The sequence below is a fragment of the Ciconia boyciana genome, chromosome 6, assembly GCF_034638445.1.
Source record: "Ciconia boyciana chromosome 6, ASM3463844v1, whole genome shotgun sequence".
NCBI classification, from domain to species: domain Eukaryota; kingdom Metazoa; phylum Chordata; class Aves; order Ciconiiformes; family Ciconiidae; genus Ciconia; species Ciconia boyciana.
In genome coordinates this window covers 28,293,528-28,312,081 of record NC_132939.1, presented here as the reverse complement: position 1 = coordinate 28,312,081, position 18,554 = coordinate 28,293,528, and the positions used below count along the sequence as shown (strand labels likewise).

At 36.9% G+C, this 18,554-nt stretch overlaps 1 protein-coding gene across 11 annotated transcripts in view; it reads right to left on the bottom strand.

Moving 5' to 3' along the window:
- Nucleotides 1–18,554, bottom strand: part of PHF21A (PHD finger protein 21A) — a 139,456-nt gene that overhangs the window by 96,504 nt on the left and 24,398 nt on the right. For all 11 annotated transcript variants that reach the window (XM_072863752.1, XM_072863759.1, XM_072863761.1 and 8 more), the window contains 3 exons: nucleotides 10,793–10,833; nucleotides 6,050–6,185; nucleotides 1,383–1,415 (listed from right to left, as the gene is read on the bottom strand). In XM_072863752.1, the coding sequence (XP_072719853.1) occupies nucleotides 1,383–1,415; nucleotides 6,050–6,103 (87 nt within the window). In that variant the 5' untranslated portion in view covers nucleotides 6,104–6,185; nucleotides 10,793–10,833. The remainder of the gene's footprint in view (nucleotides 1–1,382; nucleotides 1,416–6,049; nucleotides 6,186–10,792; nucleotides 10,834–18,554) is intronic.

The following is an 18,554-nucleotide window of genomic DNA, read 5'->3' as shown; positions in this document are numbered from 1 at the left end:
AATGTGACAGGGAAGCGAGCTTCCCTGCAGTTTTCTCTTTTTCCACTTATTTTGTTCTTATTTATGTTGTAAACTCTTTGCACTAAATTACACAGGTTTGCTGTGCTACACAGAAATATTAAAACATAGGACTAATATTGTTACAGGAACTTCATGCTCAGGACATCTTCCCTATTTTTATATTCCTCCATACAATTTTGAAATGCATTACAACCTCAGCTTGTAGATAGTCTTCTCCAATACACACACAATTCTAGCAAAACCAGATATTGACCAGTCATCCTCCCTTCTTCTAGATTCCACCTAATAATCTGGGATAAAAATTTAAGAGCATTGGAAGCAGGGACAAGATTTACTCTTCCTGGCTCCAGGAACTTTGCATGGCTGCTTGCAGCATGACCTGGCTTTCAGCAGATAGGAACTAAAAGCGAACTGCTCTGCAGGCTAATCACTAGTAGACTTGCCCAGCAAGTAAGAGTAGCAGAGCTTACCCAAATCCCATCAGAACAAGGAAGTTCCAGAAGTAAGTTTTCCAATACCACCCTACTCCCTGCTCACCCCTCCCTGTCAGTGGTCTAACTACTTGACTGTTACAAAAAGCTGTCTTCCCACTCCACCGAGCTCAGAAAAATATATGCTCAGAAAATTACAGGGCATTTAGTATTGTATGAGGATGGAAGCACTTAATAGCAAGCCTCAAGTGAGCTGCCTTTATCCCTCTACTCAACATTTCAGACTGGTTAGAGAATTCCACAGAACTCCCCATTTGGCACACTGGAGTGCTTAATCGCTATACGAGATACCCAGTCTCCTTACACAGTCACTGGGAAAGGGATGACTACTTCTGTCTGTGCAAGGAGTCTAGTTATCCAACTTCAGTAGCTCTGAAACATCCCAAGGCCAAGTACCCACTCTTTGGACACTACAGTGCTGAAGCTGGATACCTAAGACAGGCAATCTGAACACAGCCTTAAGCTACATTCTTTATTTGGACAAAATATCCTCTCTTGTACAACTGTGAACCTTCTGATACTCAAAAAAGAAAAAAGAAAATTCTAGTGATGGCAGATTTTATAAAGAGCAGCTTCCAACAGAATCAGAAACTTACTGGATGTTTGAACTGCACCATAGCCTGCAAGAGTCACTTGATTTAAACTATTAAGAATGTGAGGCAAAAGGCTGCATAAAGGCAAAAGTTTAGGTTTTGTTTTAAACTATCCAACAGTCATTGTTTAAAGACTTGTTCATAATGGTTCTCTTCTAAACATTGTGTTAGCAAGGAAGAACATGATCAAGAAATATCTAAAATTCTCAAGCTTCATGCACTGTTATTTCATGTATTTTTTAAGGGTAAATAATGCAATATAAAAATAAATAGTTACCTGCGGATCTTGCTTCATTTGGGCAACCAATTTCTAGAAAGAAAAAAGATGCAACAATACAATGAAGATTTTCATTAGAGATCTTGTTGAATAGTTTAAAATTCAACATTTTTAAATTTTACAACAGTTTACAACATTTCAATAGCAAAGCCTGGGATCCAGTATTATATAATTTTCAAACCCATTCTTATTAATATAGTAAAACTACTGCACTAAGCCACCACTTTTGCTCCTTCTCCTAAACAGCTCTTGAACAAGTGATGCCTTTTAAGGACAATTTAAGCCAGCTGGGTAAGATAATCTAATAGCTGTGTCTCCTCTAGAACTGCTGCCTTCTTTGCTTGCAGTCACAAGGAACACAAATCACAGATAACCACTGTGGGCACAAAAGCTGTTTGTATATTCAAGAGCAGAACATTTCAAGTACTAAGGGTCTGTCTGTGTGTTGGCTTGGCTGGTACCACATGGAAGATCCATGTTCAGAAGTATCTTTGCCACTTTTCTCCCTCAGAGAGAGATTGAGATCATTGTAGAAGAGATGCCCTCCACATCCAAGGGAAAGCAGACAGATGGTTACAATTCACTATTCTTCCTCCTTCACTTCCTTCAGGCAGCTGCAGGAGAATGCTGTCTACTGCTAAGCAAGGAAAAAGTTACCAGGCTGTCACCAAAGAAAACCAGAGCCCAGAATGAAGAGGCAATGTAAACCAAAAATTCCCAATTTTTCTTTTTTGTTTACAGCCACATTTATTCATAACATTGCCATGTCCCTTCCACACATGCAAAGAACAATGTAAAGTCTGTACTTTCTTCCCCATTTGCTCATCAGAATCAGGAAAAGGAGTGAGAAATGGAAGGACAAAGCAAGCAAGAAAAAGATGTGTTTCATTCTACCTGCATTGATACTGCTCAGAGAATTCGGACTTTGTCAACTAATTCTCTTTAAAAGTTTATTTTGTTTCACATCCTAAAAATGTTATTAATCAAAGAAAAAGCATAACACAAAGATAATTCTGCATCAGACCACAGGTTTACCTGCTGCATTTACTTTCTAGTAGTAGCCAGTAGCAAACAGAGGCATCAGCATGATGCCTATGCTGGAGAGTGTTATCTCCCGTCTTTCAGAAATTTACATCTCTGATGTCTTCAAAGATTGTATCTTGGGTTTAATAGCTAGTAACACACTTTCCTTCCATTAATCTGCCTTAATTACTTTTTCAACTCAGGAAAACAAGATTATGTGACAGTACGTTCCAAAGTTAAAATACAGGACTCCTTACATAGAAGGACCTCCTTTTTCTTTTGAATCTGCCTCCTGATAATGCAAGCATGAGGGGAAAATAAGATTATGGAAGTCAAAGAGAAGAGAAGACTTGAGTCAAGTGGAGCTGGAAGTTGGACTCAATGATCCTTATGGATTCCTTCCAACTCGAGATATTCTATGATTCTATAACCATTTCTCTATTCATCTTCTTCCTACATTTTTTCCACACCACGTATTCCCCCATCAGTCATCGCTTCTTCAGATTGAAAGTCTCCTCGTGCAAGAATCATTCCACTGCTTTGTTCACTCTTAGCACTCTTCCCTGTACTTCTCTAGTTTGTCTCTATCATCTGGAGACAAAGTTTAAAACTGCATGCAACACTCAGTACTCTGTACCGCAAGAACTCCTTCTGCAGTGCTAATAGCCAATTCACAGCCTGCTATTGTAGATGTAAAACCGGGACTGTTTTTCCAAAGTGCATCACCTGGCATTTATCTACACTGAATATTATTGTTTCTTCATACTGCCATTCAGTGTCACGGGAGCTAAGGAGCTACGTTACCCTTTTGCTTACATGCTTAGCTTATTTTTTCCTCGGTGCTTTCCGCCACATCAGAGTTTGACAAGCAACAAATCTGTTAGTTTTTATACAAAGTGCTTGTACAGACTCAGTCATAAGACAATATAGTCAGTGACTGTAAACTGTTCATAAAGTACTGCTAAATTTACAGATCACACAATACTGTGTCATCCAATCATAAGGGGAAAAAAAGTTCTTTTGCACCGACTCCAAATGCAAGCTAAATTTAAGATATTTTAAAACCTACTGATCTTTTTGCTATTAAATGAGAGAAGGAAAAGGATGTTTTAGGTTCTTTCCACCCATCAGCTTGAGGAGTCATCCATGAACCCCAATCCTTCTGTGAGAATAGCTAAATATAACTCCTTTAACACCTCTTGTGATCAAAACTATGAAGAGCAGACTGTTTCAAAATAACCTTAATTAAGTCAACACAGTAGCAGAATGAACTACTTAGATTTGATGCATCTCTTCTCAGGACAAGCCATATAGCTTTGACATGGAAGATACTTGAATATTCAAATTGTACTCCAACTGAGCAAGTGACCTGGTCAGACTTCACTTATGGAGGATTATTCAATCATCAAAACAAAACAAAGTAGCTTGTTCTAAACAACTAAACCCCTCCCTTGGGTCCTTACTGGTAGTTTAAGATACACTTTGCCAAAGCGGCAGCAAAACTTCAGACAGAGTTCTGCAGGTGAACTGGAATAGGCAGGAAACAAGGAGTTATTCTACAAACAAAAATACAGTCATACTGAGCATCACTTTCTACAGCTATGTAAGCAGTCACAGGTAACACGCTGCATCAGGAAGCTGGGAGGCTTTGCTCACAGTGCAGAGCTGACGTCTGTACGCTCATCATAGACACCTGTCCACCACTTACAAGAGGACAACAAACTATGACTGTATGAGTGTTGGTAAGCTTTTTTAGAGAGTCCTCACAAAAAAAAATATTAGGTAAGTAAAAGATGACAAGCGAGACAATTGTCCACAAATCCTGAGCACTGCCAAAAGAAGGGATATGTTGTATCTCTAAGTTACAAAATTCAAAGATATACAATACAGTTCAAGCATTTCATTTGAAGATTTGTTTGTGCCAAAACCAGTTTCATTCCTATCAGTGGTCATTTGACAAGTAAAGCAGTAACCACTTGTGCACAGTTCAAGAAAAGTTTACTGAAGCACCCAACACGTTGCTGCAAGTGTCATTTTCCATTGTAAACATTTAGACTTGTTCTTAGCCTTAATTATGGGAATATACAGTATCTTGAAGAAAAAAAGACAACCTTCTGATATAATGGCTTGTCTAGTTTCACCAACTAAAACCAAATTTAATTAAAGTTGATTTCAGTGCAGAGCTCACTTTCAATGAGGATCGGGCAAAGCTAAGGCAAATAGGGTCAAAAAACCTTGAAGTTGTTAGAAAAAGTCTTTTTGGACATTTTCCAGTCTTCATCCCTGTTCATCATCATCATTATGAACAGATGCTAAAGATTATTTAAAATTCACAGTCTTAAAATTTTTGGTTAGCTTAGGCGTAAAGGGGAATGAAGATACACACACGAGGTAAATGTTATACAAACACAAGTATGACTAGCATTCTGATCACCATACAGCAGATAATACTTGAAAAAAATACTTACTAGCCTTAAACATTTTAATGCCTGCAGCAAAATGCCATGGATAATCTCTGAATTTCCTTAGCCCCATAACAAAACTTCACTGAAGTTTTGAATGCAAGGGCCTTGGAGTTTCTGAGGAGAGCAAGATACTTGTCTGTAGTTCTGGAAATTAATCTTCAGCTTTTTCAAGTTTTTGTCCCTAGCTAAAAGTTGTTTCTCAGTAAAGCAGACATAGCTTCATTTTACTAATCCACCCATTCAAGTTCTTGTGCTATGCTCATCATTGCAGCAACTACTGAACAAGTCATCTAGAACACTTGTTTAGACAAGTCACCAGGCAATTTGGAAACATTTTCCAAATTTTCTATGATAGGTTACACTGATCAGTTTAACTTATCCACTGTGTAACAGTGGTGAGTTTCAGATATCCAACAGAAATACTTGGAGAACTGTCTTTAGAAAAGATCTCATTGATAAATTTAACATTGCAAGCTGGCAGCTACTCTGTGTTTATGGCTGTAACGATTTTGTTCCAAGAATGAATATGCATATGTCCTCTTACATTTCCTAAATTAGGTTTTATTATTATTATTTTTAATATTTCTCATTTGTATTGTAATGGAGTGGCAAACTGCAACTCTACTGCCATATAGTATCGGACAGGCTACCAGTAAAAAGATCCAACATGTAAAAATTCTGAGCCCAAGCACTAGAACCTTTTGGTTAGCAAAACTATACAATTACAAGATTAGAAGGTACTAAAGTAGAAGACACTCCAGAAGATAAGCACCAGATGAGACTACGCAGCACTACACACATTTCATTTGAAAGTTCCTCCACCGTATTCTTCCATTGCCAATTGAATACTGAAGTTGGCTTCAGAATATTAAAAAACCTTCCAGACAGAAGTTGCTGAACATAGAGTTTTCAGAATGTGCTTATCACTGCTACAAAATATATTAAAAAAAAAATCCCCACCCACAGCCTGATATGTAGACTTTTTTACATTTGCTAAAACACAACAGGTGTTGGGGTAAAAATGCAGAGTATAAAATTCTAAAGCAGTTTCAAGCTCATAAAACAATCATTACTATAGTTATAGTGCTATTACTTAATGCTACCGTTAGTAGTAATACAATCAGCAATACTAATGCTGCTATTACTTGAAAGTATAAAGCAAGAAAGAATACAAGTTACCTGGTGAACCTGAATTTCCACTTTCAGAGCCTCCTGTAGAGTCTGCAGCTCCATTCTCTACCTTCTCCACTTTCTCTAGAAGTGTCTTTGCTGATTCCAGTGCCTTTAGTTTCTGGTTTCCTCTTTAACACCAGTGCTATAGAAAAATAAAGGTTTTGTTTTGGTTAGTGAAGGAGCGAAGTCAATTTGAAAAAAAGGAGATTATAACAGAGCAGGAATTGAGTAGTGAACTATATTCAACTGAAGCTTTCTAGCCTAAACACAAACAATCTTTTGAACACAAGAAATCTACAGGCTGTACAAAATGCCTGCCTTGGAGTCGTTTAGCCAAATTCGTCACTTCCCACATATCCCAAAGTTGACATACTTGTCCCTTATCTTAGTTTGCAGGCAGCTATTTCCTACCAATATCCTATTGCAGTTGCATATTAAATTAGAAAATTTAACTACCGAGAATGTTTTAAAAATCTGTGTAGATGAGAAAAAAAAAATATTCTGGAGACTAAAATTCTGCAACCCAAACAGCAATAAATTGTTAAACAGAAAGTACTGCATTAACATACTTCCGTGATACTATAGAACTGTTCTTAGATGGGATGGCCTGCATGCAATTTGACAGAACAACATTAATATATTAATAACCCACTGCCTAAAGTTTGTGCTGAGTTAGTAATTTCAGTTGAAACCTATTTTGAAGGAACACAAGATTGATACAAAGCAGCACAAGACTTTTTCAAAACCATTAATTTTAAAATCCTTTTAATCCTGGAATTCTACTTGTAGAACATGAGTTTACCATCTTCACTTGTACTACAAACAAATTAATCCCCCCAACCTCTGACACAGAAAAGCATTATCAGCCATACTTCTAAAAGCCTTGAAAGTTGGACAAAAGATTTTTGTTCAGAAATACGTTAAAAGTATCAGCTTCTGAAACAGGATTAAGATTCCTGCCTCTATCTCATATGCTCAAATCACAATGGAACCTGTGTAAAAACATCTATAAATACATACACATAAAGCCATAGGAAAACATTATGTAGCAATCGTTCCAGTCACTTTTCCATCAAGACACCACAAATTAAAGAATTGCTGGAGTGTTTGTTAAAATAGTTCCTTTTTTTTTTTTTTTAAATTGCTCACAATTATTGCACAGGTATTGTAGCCAACTCAGAGGCCTTCATAATGGGACTTCATTGTTTTCAAAAGAATACTGACAGTTTAGATTAGACATGTAGGCTGTAAAAAGAGAGTAATGCCCATAAGTTAGAGAATTTCATTTTAACATTGTCTCACTACAGTAAACTGAAGTGCTAGACAAGTTTGTGAACTCCTGAAAATAAAAAGGGGGGGGAAGTTTGTTTTGTTTATTTAAATTAATTGTTTCTCTTTCCAAACAGAAATATGTTACAAAAAGGAGGGGACTATAAAGGGATTTTAAAAACCCTTATATTTAAACTCATTCTTTGTCAGTGCTGTCTGCTGTTAGCTTAAAGTTACTTATTTAAATAACAAAGGCCCAATCAGACTTTCTAGTCAACACATTAAATGACCTTCTGCAAAGGGCCTCTCCCACATGTGACACAGACGAGCGAAAACAGCTGCCTTTGCAGCACTACTCTCTATAAAATTGTAATTTGTATCAAGGGATACATGGAAATTACATATAGTTCCCTGTTCTATTACCACAAACAGTAATGAGAAAACAGAATCCCGGATTATTACTTCCACTCACTGACAAGAACAACTATAGTCTGCATTAAGTCCCTACCACTGCAGTTTCAAAAGAAACCATGCTTCAGAAAACCACATGGGAGACTGGCTAATGAAAACTGGAACCCACTGCAGAGGCAAAGTGTCTTTCATAAACCTTGGAAATTTGATTTTGGGGGTAAAGATATAGGCAGATATGGCCATAGTTTCTTTCTCAGTGTGTCTTCAATGAATGAGAAAGCACTCATGATGTAGTATTGGTCTATAACTACATATTAACTTTAACGTTAAGTGCAAAACAGCAGAAGAGACAGTTATCTCAACTGAGAATGTAAACAATATCCATAATTTTAATACATGTGACTGTAAAGCCCAGTACTAGTTCATGGGAAAAATGACACAGTTCTTCTGTAAAAAAAACATATAAGGATTGAGCAACTACTATTAATGCACAACTTAATTTGACAGATAGAAATTGTAGTATTGATGGTTCATAAAAACTAATCCAACCTAATTTCATAAGATGCCTTGAACAACTAGAAAGATTTTTCTAAATTAAGAGATTTAAGAAAAAAAGTGATAGCGCTTTCCAGAAGCAAATGGTTGCTCAGCCTAGCCGTGTTTACAGGGGTGTAGACATGAACAAATGTAATTCACTGTTGTATTGATAAACACATATTGTGATGACAACTAAAAAAACCAAAACGATTCTAATAACATACCATTCACTTCCATCCCAAAAATATTTGTTACAATTTCAGATTTTTCTTTCATTGTCATTTAAAAAGTTAGCAGATTTTAATATTCCTTAAAATTTATTCCTTCGATATATATAAATTTGAAATAGGTGCCATACTATAACATCCTGAAAAATTAATTTCAATTCATAAGACTGAAGCTTCCAAGAAAAGGCAAGAGAGATTATCAGATTAACAAACTTTTGACCTTTTTTTTTTTTTGGTAGGTTTTCTAACTCTTGACTCCTTCTTCCTACTTCCCCTCCTCCAGCATTCCCATTATAGACTCAGAGCAACTCACTTTGCAATATCATTTACGTCCAGTTACCTTCTGCCGGCAAAGTTACACTGAAGCACATTTTAAACATAGGAAGCAACCTCCTCTTCAAAAACTAAGTGTCTGATAAGTAAGGAAAGAGAAACTAACGCTGCTTCATCAGCGAAGGCCACACAGTAAAGAATGATCTTTTGCAACCACCTCTGCCAGCTGCTGTATTTGTCAGCTAGCAGCACCAGTATTCTCCTTAGTAAGAAAAAAGAACCAGGATAAGCAATTACGAGAACTTTGTTAAATCACAAATAAGATACCATATATTTGGCATAGCATCCCAGCCAAGGCATGCATCACCACCACTTTAGAGGCAAGGAAATAGGCACAGGACAGTGAAGAATTTGTTACGAGGTTCTGAAGTGTTCTAAGCATCCAGATCATTGATGGGGTGGGAGAACACATTAAGTAAAATGTTCATTTAAAAATTTGGTCAAATTGCTAATTTCTGAATATGAAATATATATGGTTGTTAGTCAGTTGTACCCCTCTAGAACTGAAACACTCTGGTGCATGCACTTGTAGCTTCCCTTCTCAAGCAGGAATAACTATCTGAAGTTACCCCTGTCCAAAATTCCCCCAAAACACTTGCCTAATGTTAAATTTTTAAAAGTGATCATTCCTTACATCCAACAAATCCTAGACTGTATTTTTCTGTTTTATGTAGAATAAAGTCTAGAAATATCTATGAGGGAAGCTGGTTAAATATTGCTAGTGTTTCCTTTGAAAACAGGTACAGAACTACATAAGCAAGTGGTCACACTCATTCTGTGAGTGCAAAAATCTTCAGTATGTTTGAACTTCTATTCTTTCAGACTGAACTTCAAGGGAAGATTTAAAAACTTAAGTCCAGTGGCATTATAAACTACCTAGAATACCACATCCGAAGATGTATAAAACCATCCCTGGATTAATCATAAAACATACTGCGTTTTCCACTTCACTCTTATGACAGCAGAATTATTTTAATTAAAAAGCTTGTAGATGATTGAAGTTGCACGGATGGGTTGGTCTGCAAACATCGTTCATCCCATTAGTTTTTAAAGGAAAACGTGCAAATGCCTTGTTCAGTGCTAGAATCAGTGATTTCCAAAAGGAAAGCAGAGAAGTGTGGAGTATGTACATCTCTTGTACATCCAGACATGCTTCCAAGCCTCAGCCAGAAAAAGCACTGAGAGCAAGACGTAAATTTGCCATTCCCTGGATTGATTTCAACTATTGGAGGCAGCAGTCCTCCATTCAATTTCTTGCTGGCATGCTTTTGTTATAAATAATCCCTTATTTCTTACGTGGTTGCTTCAAGACTTAAAATGTCATACTCAGATAAGTACCCCAATGCACCACAGTAAAGGTAGTAGATGTTTATATACTATATAAATATTCAGAGACTGAATGAAACAATAAACTCTACAATAACTCTGCATTAGCACTTCTCTATTATTATCTCATTTAAATACAATCCACATCAGAACCTCTGTAATATCACAAAGCTATTTAAACTATGGCTATTTTGGAAACTACACTAGAAACACAGCTAACAAGGTGTATATGTATATAAAAACAAAGGTAGAACCCATACAAAAGCCATGAATGCTTTCTCTGTGTATGGAAGGACTCTGAACAACTTAGAATTTTAGACAGAAGTCTTTCTGTTCCAAAAATCACTTCAAATAAATTTGGTTTTCACATTACACAGAAAAAAATTAACATTATTTTTGAGTAGATGAATTTAAATGTTCACTGTACTTACAGACCCTTGGGCTCAAATCTCAGCCCTACAGTGATTTTATTTATAGGACTGGGGCTTCCTTCAGTAACATTTACTTTTTAAGATTTAATTTCTGAATATAAGAATAGATAGGATTTCAGTTTCAGTAAACATCAAACTTTTCCAGGAATGGATGCCAGCTCTTTGTATCATCTATTCTTAGATAAACCATCTTAGCCTTGGCAAGAAGTACTTACCGGTTTTGAGAAAGTTATTCCCTTCAGCTCTCTACCCCCTCCTACAAAAGAAAAACAACAACAACAAAAAGATAATTACAAACAGCTTAAGTACAGTTTGAAACAGAAAAAGAAAATTCAAAGATTTGGAAAGTTGGGGGAGGCGGGTTTGGGGAAGTGTTTTTTGTTTGGGTTTTTAATTTTTTTGTTTCAGGCATGTGGGTTTTGGCATTTTTTTTTAAATGCTGAAACTAACTATAAAATACCACTTGGAAAGAAAATCCATTTGACATAGCAAGGAAAGCCAAGGAGATGTACAATTCTAATCTGGATTAAAATACAAACTATTACTGTCACTAAGGACAGAAGATATTACAGGTACAAGCCTTTCTAGTTCTGTGCAAGGCCTGTGTCCCCCTCCCCTGGGGGAAATACCTCCTTTCCATCACATTTGTAAACATCTAAGTCACAAGCCCTGTCAGTTGCCACAGCTAAATATGACAAGGTTACCTACCCCAGACATTTGCCCACCACCTCTGCTAGAGGTTATACCAACACAACAAAGATGGTAGAGCAGGTGGTGTGTCATCACAGTCACTAGAGCTCAAATCCCAGAGAACTAATGTAAACTGAAATCAATGGCAGTTTAAGCTAATATGTTAGGTCATGAACTGTGGAGGCCTAGAAGATACACTGCCCATTAAACTGCCTGTGTCATGGGAAGAACAACATTTAGCAGCGGAGCAAGGTAGTACCTCTTAAATCATCCTCATATGAGTCATAAAAAAACTTCGTGAGTCAGAGTCCTAAAAAGATAGCTAAAATATAAACGATAACTCATTTGCTCAATTACTTTTCGTGATGCTAAAATAAGTCTCCAAAATACTCCAATTTTCTAGTAAAATACTAGAATATTAGCCTATTTTAAGCTTTAACTCCACAGCTAACGAGCTTTGCAGATATGTTTCTATCCACACACAAGTCACTGCAGAGCTGAAGTTTAAGCCTCAGCCTTATAAACAGCAGTAGAAAGCCACGTAATCATCTATCACTCAGTGGAGACCAGCACAAGTGGAGGAGTTCACATTTACTAACCAGCAGAACTAGGGTGCTGATGAACACCAAGAACAGAAAAGAAAACAGGAAGCCTCCTGCTGGTAGTGACCGTAAGTATTGTCGCTCTCCTAGTCTCAAATTTAATTGTGCATTTTGAACAACAAAATATTACAGAAGATAAGTTGTTAAATTAGTTTTAGAGCAATTTCAGGTTAGTTTAAATAACATCCAACTGCTAACATGGTAGGTTATGAACTGGGGAGTATGGACTGCTTTGAGGCTATATTCAAATGAAGTGCATTTGCTCTGAATGCTACAGAATTTGAAACACCCTCACTGTTGAGGGTGCTGAAGAGACAGGTGTGATTCTCAAATGCTAGCTGTTTTGTCTTCGATATTAAAACCTTAGTTATCACCTCCACCTCCCACTATCAATCAATTATTTCATTGGTCCAAAATCTATAGAGGAAGCTCTTTCATCATGCAAGCACTAACTGTCCCTCTTCAACAAGCAACTACAACTATATGTCCATGCTATTAATAAAAAATAATAATAAAAAAATCTCACTGCTGTGGATGACTGACTCTGGAAAGCTAAACAAATAGGTTGGTACTATACATCTGCAAATACAGTCTTAGAATAAAAGAGCATGATTTTTATTTTAAAAAGAAAAATATCAATTTACTTGTAGCACAAGTACACACATAAACTGAAGAGAAAACTGTCACTTAAAAATAACAGCATGATTAACTGTTCCTTCCTTCCTTTCTTCCTCCTATGTAGAGACTTGCCTCCATAGCAGGACCCTAGCTTCATCAAGACTGAACTGTGCAGAAAAAAGCTGCACAGTTACAAACCTTCGGATTGCATTTAACCGCTCCAAAGGGCTGCAACCCCAGGTTGAGAACCCAGGGGCTCCCGAGGACAAAGTTAGGAACACCAGGAGTTTAATCATGACTCTCCGAGTGATTTGCTGTGTTGCCTTGGAGAAGTCACTTAGAGAGGACCTAGACAGGGAATGGAAATACATTTGCATCCTCTTCTGTACATAATTTACAACAGGCTTTTTCTTAAGTGTTTAGAACAGGTTGAAGTTTGAAAGTCAAGCCTTTGGAAATACAAAATACTTTAATTCTGCCCTCATGCAAGTATAGTATTTTTACTGGCATCTCTGTCTCATTTAGCAGAGAGGACAAGCTTAAAGAATGAAGTATCAGTTGAATAATTTCTTTTCATTCTGAGTTTTCAGTTTGCATGCTTTTTTTAATTCAACATCTAAGCTCTACAACAAATAAAGAATTGGTTTCCTCATAAGCAGCACACTAACAAGAGCCACAGAAAAACTTGTGCCTGACACAGGCAAGTTTTCTTAGATAGGGAATTGAGACAGAGAAATTAAGACCAAACATCCAAGACTGGTAACTCCAAGCATCTTAAACAGACTTACGTTTTCCATTGCTTTTAACATTTTTATAGTAGACAACAGTTTATGACCATCTAAATCTGTAGCTTTGGTTCTTGACAATTCCCTGCATTTGTGGTTTCTGGGAACCAACCCGGAATAGTATTAATGAAAAAGGTACCAGATAAAATCTGCTCTATAGATCAAATGAGATTATTTCTTGTTCACAGCAAGAGCACATACACAAACCCACACTGCCTCTCTTGCTCTCACTACAAGACACATTAGAAAGTTAAGATTAGACAGCTCACAATCACTTATATCAATAGAGAAGTCTGAAGAGTTTAGCATTTTGCAGGTTTTCTTAACAAAAACTTCAGCGAGTAGAAATGTATAACAAAATCTCAGCTATTCATTCTACTGAGGTTGCCTTTTGAAGGCTCTAGAAACACGTGCTGTAAACTGTTCAAGGTATGAGTCTGCACGGCTAACTCTGATTATTACAGTATATTCAGAAATATTTGAGGGTTTTTAAAACCCCAGATCTGGGAGTCATATTTCTATATCCACCTCTGCTTTCTATTAAGAGCACTGCCTTCTTCCCAAAACTTACATAGGATCAGAAGAAAAGCTTGAGCAACGCTTACTTATGTTTACTACAAGCTAAAAACAAAAAGCAATTAAAATTAGCATTAACCAAATAAAACATCAAAATTTTATAAATACATTTTTCTTAGTGATGCTGACTGTTGAGAATCTGATGTTAGTGTTACTAACAGGAAGGGTAGTTTGATATATACATACACTTAAAGAATACCCACCCCCCCAAAAAAAGGCTCTCAACCTTTTCAACAATTCTATACAACATATGTAAGGAAAAATACACCATCATTACCAAAACAATCATATTCTGCAGATCAACTTTAAACTTTTTGTTGAAGTTTGTAAATATGGAGAAAAGCTACTCATTTCATGGGACTGTTATGAAAACAAAGACTTCAAATGCAAAACTCCTATGTTTAAGGCTTGGTAGCCCCTGAGGACATCAGAAGAACTACACATGATGGTTAAACATTTTAGCATACAGCACCTGAAGGTTTAAGACTATTTAAAGGCTAAGTATCTGTATATTAAGATGTTCAGTTACATCAATCAGATACTTATTATCTTTAAGTTATACAATAAAGCCTATGCTACTGTAACCAAAGACTCATTTGGAAAATATAGGAGAAATGAAAAGTCATGTTTAGCCATTTCTTTGTCAGCATTTTTCCTAACTCTAGAAGCTAGCACTTGTTTACTGTTAGACCATGTAACTTTAATTAGGAACTTTGTATGTACATATCACATTACAGTATTTAATTATGTAATTTGTACTTTTTGCCAACAGGGCCTTGGTCTTGTTCAGTGCACAGGATGAACTCAGATGAAAAAGGACTAATTGTTGTGCACAGGCAATTGTGAGCCTGACATTCTTTCACATTTCAGAACATTGCTTGACAATATTAAGGGTAAAGCATTAATTAAAAAATTAAAAATTAATTTTTTGGTGCAAAATACACTGCACACAGAAGGGATTGACAGTTTTCTCTGGACCTCTGTCTTTAGATGTGAACTCCTCAAAGCAACAGCTCTCCTTGCTATATTTGAAAGGCATCCTGTATATAGAGAGTACTCTATCAGTATCTTCTAGGAAAATAAGTTGTAACAGTTACTTTACTGTGATTTTCAAGTCAGAAATGAAAAAACTCGTATTCCTTAACAGGACAGGATTTCTGCAGTCTCAAGAAAAAGACAGACCAAACACAGCCCAGACAGGGGGTATACAAGCTATTTCAAATTACATTAAGGCTCACATTTCAATGACCATGTTAGCAGCGCTGGTGCTGCCGCTTCCATGATTACAAACAAGCCTCCCGTGTGCCAGTGCAGGGAATCTGATCTTGCCATTGTGCTGCAGCTGGGAGAACTCCCAGTCAGCCCCAGTAACACGTGCCAGGCAGGTGGTAAAGGGACCAACAGAACTGCGCAAGACAAATGAGACTGCACTGAAGTGTACTACTAGCCATGCCTTCCAGTTTGTCCATCTGCACAACTCCTTTATAACTTCTCTCTCTTTCTCCTCCCTATCCCCACCCAATACTGGTAAACAGCGCCCACTAAAATGGTCAAGGAGCTTGGATTTTCTATTGATGAATACAGACAACCTGCAGGATTCAAACTTCAAGCTCTAATTCTGCCTCCAAGTTCCTTCTGCCACAATGATTAGTCATGAAACAGATGCAATTTGGAGTTTAAGACACCAGAAGCTGATTTCATTTAGGGATAGATCACTTCACCTTCTCTAAAACAGTTTAGAAAACCATCAAACTAAGTTTAAATGGGAGCATGTGATGCCATCATTTGTCTTTGCAGAAGCAGTACTATATTTAACAGAGAGAAAATGAGCTAAAAGGCTCATTACAGCTAAAAAGACCACCCCCATTGTAAAGACAAAACCACTTCACAACCTGATTTTTAAAAATCAACCAAAACTTGCCATGGCAGTCAAACACATGTAAGCAGATGAAGATAACCCTCTTAGCTCTGCTCGTCCTACGACTACAGTTCTGATAGGCATTAGTAACTCTTCCTGAAAGCAGTCTTTCCTGGCATCTAGGGGGTGGGGGATGAGATCATGCACTCTAGCAAAATAAAAAGCCACATTTGGCCTAGTGGAAAGTTAGCACAAGTATGTTTTAAGGTCTCAGGATTGCCTTTCTCACCTGAGCAGATTTAAGGTATGTGGCTTTGCACTTTCTACCCACGCACAAACCCCTCTTCTTTGAAGAGTCTTAGTGTATTTCTTGAATCGGAGAAGCACGTCCTAAAGCCACTTACACTTGAAAGGGGAAAAGTTCACATAATTTAACTTGCCAAGGATTAACCATTTAAGCCATCTTTAAAATAAAACACTCATCCTCCCACTTCTGACACACATATACCTTCCCCCCTTGTAAAGGAAAGAGAGTAAGGTGCTGCCATTTAAAACAAAACCAAACCAACCCACAACAAATTCAATCCCCTGCTTTTCTATTTCCTTCCACACAATAAATAAGGCATTCAGGGAAACAGGTTAGAGGCAGACTTTCTGTCATTTTCTAGTTTAGTTTTTATTTTAAAATCTATGACCATTAATAAGCCTGCCAGAAGTTCTTCCTGACTTGATTCCAAGGGCTCAATGTATTCCCTGTCTAACGCCTTCTAACATTCATAAAATTATCATCAGTACAATTCTGCTTTTTGTACCCAGAAACCAGTGTATGTGGATGTTTTACAGTATTGTTGCATTCAAAAGTTATGGTACTGCAGACAGAGAAACATGAACAAGAACACTAAGCCTCACTTTGCTTAGTGAGTTGCCATTCACCAGTTTCAGATAAACACTAAACCACCTTCTATGCAGCGTGGCTAAATTCCTACTCATGTAAAAAGCTGGATGACTTGAACTTTATTTTAGTGAATTACTTTGTTATTCACTAAATAATTTATTCACTAAATAACAATAATTTGTTATTCAGAAGGATTGTTTATCTATACATACACTAAGAAGAAACCCCAGTCCTAATTAAGTCTGGAAGTTTAGGCTTTACTAACAGTGCAACAGCAAAGTTCCACATTTGAAGCAGGTAGCCAGGGAATTTTTTGCAAAAATTAAAACAGTTGCATGATGTAAAGATACAAATCAGTGGAAGGTAGAGTTTGGTGTTTGTTTCTAAAAATTTTTGCTGCATTCTGCCACATTCCATAAAGTTGCTGGAAATGTGGGGGTTTTTTAGAAAACAAAAGTTTATCAATTAAACTTCAAAAAATGTCAGTTAATCTGTTAAGTCTTAGAACTGGATTTTTTTTTGTTTCAATTATTTTCAACTTATTTACAAAGTATACATACAGCTGGGAGGAAAACAAGATGGAAGGTCAACAGAAAACAGAAGGAGTTGTCCCCTCCCAGCTGTACTAGCCCACTGTTTTGTCTCAAAATTTGTAAGAAATTTGAAGGGAAGTTGTTTGGAGGTTGGTGGTTTGGTTTTCTTAATAACATGCCTAGAAAAATCAGTTCATTAACCTCTACTGTTCTTAAGGTGTGTTGTAAATTTCTCATTCCAGTCATTGAGAAGTTTCTGCCTTCCTTTCATACTTCAGACACAGAGGACTATTTGGGGAAAAGAAGGAGGAAAAGGAGTTGTGAGGAGGAGAGAAGACTACTTTCTAGAAAGAACACACACAGGAAATCCTAGTAATTGATTTAGCAACTGAAGATGCAAGAAAAAAAAAAATAAGAAAACTCTACTCCAGTACTGATTAAAGTATTTTCCCCCCTCAAATTCCATTAAGAATGGATGGATCTCTGATTTCTTGTTTTATTCTTTTACATATGACAAGAAATTTCATATTGAGTGCCAAACTATTTTTCCTCTTCTAGCAATCCACTTTATCTTGGAAAGAACAGCTTGCAGGAACAATGCATTAGTGAGGCAGAAGTGCCTTAAGAGTTTTGGAAAGAGGTCCAGAGTACAAAAGGAGATGATCTGGGTAGTGCTGCAAGACTGCAGGCATGAAATACAAAACTAGAGGTATCTCTGACTATCACTGGAAGTGCTACTGCACTTCTTATGGGGAGAACTTCAGGTATGTGCACATCGCCTGCTTGTACAAAATATTCTTTGAATTTTATCTGCCTACGAGAGACGTTCAGAGGACAAAAAAAAAAAAAATCAGAAAAGCAGCCAACGCCTCAACCACAAAACAGTGACATTCAAGGACAACTACGGCCTTCCATTTCCACAGCAGAAAGAAATGCTATTAACTCAATCTGCCAGCAGGGGGAAATGCCAAACAAGTGAAAAAAAGTTAAGAGCCAAACACTAAAGATGAGGAATAAAATTAAAACAAAACAAACCAATCCCCCCCCACACGCACACATATCCTCAGCAGTTAAGGAAGGGAAAGATTCTGGTCCTGGAGAGGAGAGGCAGGATAAAGGAAGTATATACGAGTCAAAGAAACCAGAGTATTTCTCATTCTTCCAGGCTTTAGAGAGGAAACACTAAAAGTGCCAGTCCAAAATATAAGCATTTAAGAACAGCACCAGCAAGTAAAAACAAGCTTTCAGTTTCAGTGTTAGCACAGAGTGACTACAAATCAATTAAAGTTTTCTTAAATCTAGCATTTCAATGAAGAGCAAAGTTTTGATTACACAACTGAGAGAACTGAGGTAAGAGACTATGAATTTTTAAAGGACTATCCAAGATGAATGTATGAACTAATTTATTTAAAGTGAATAC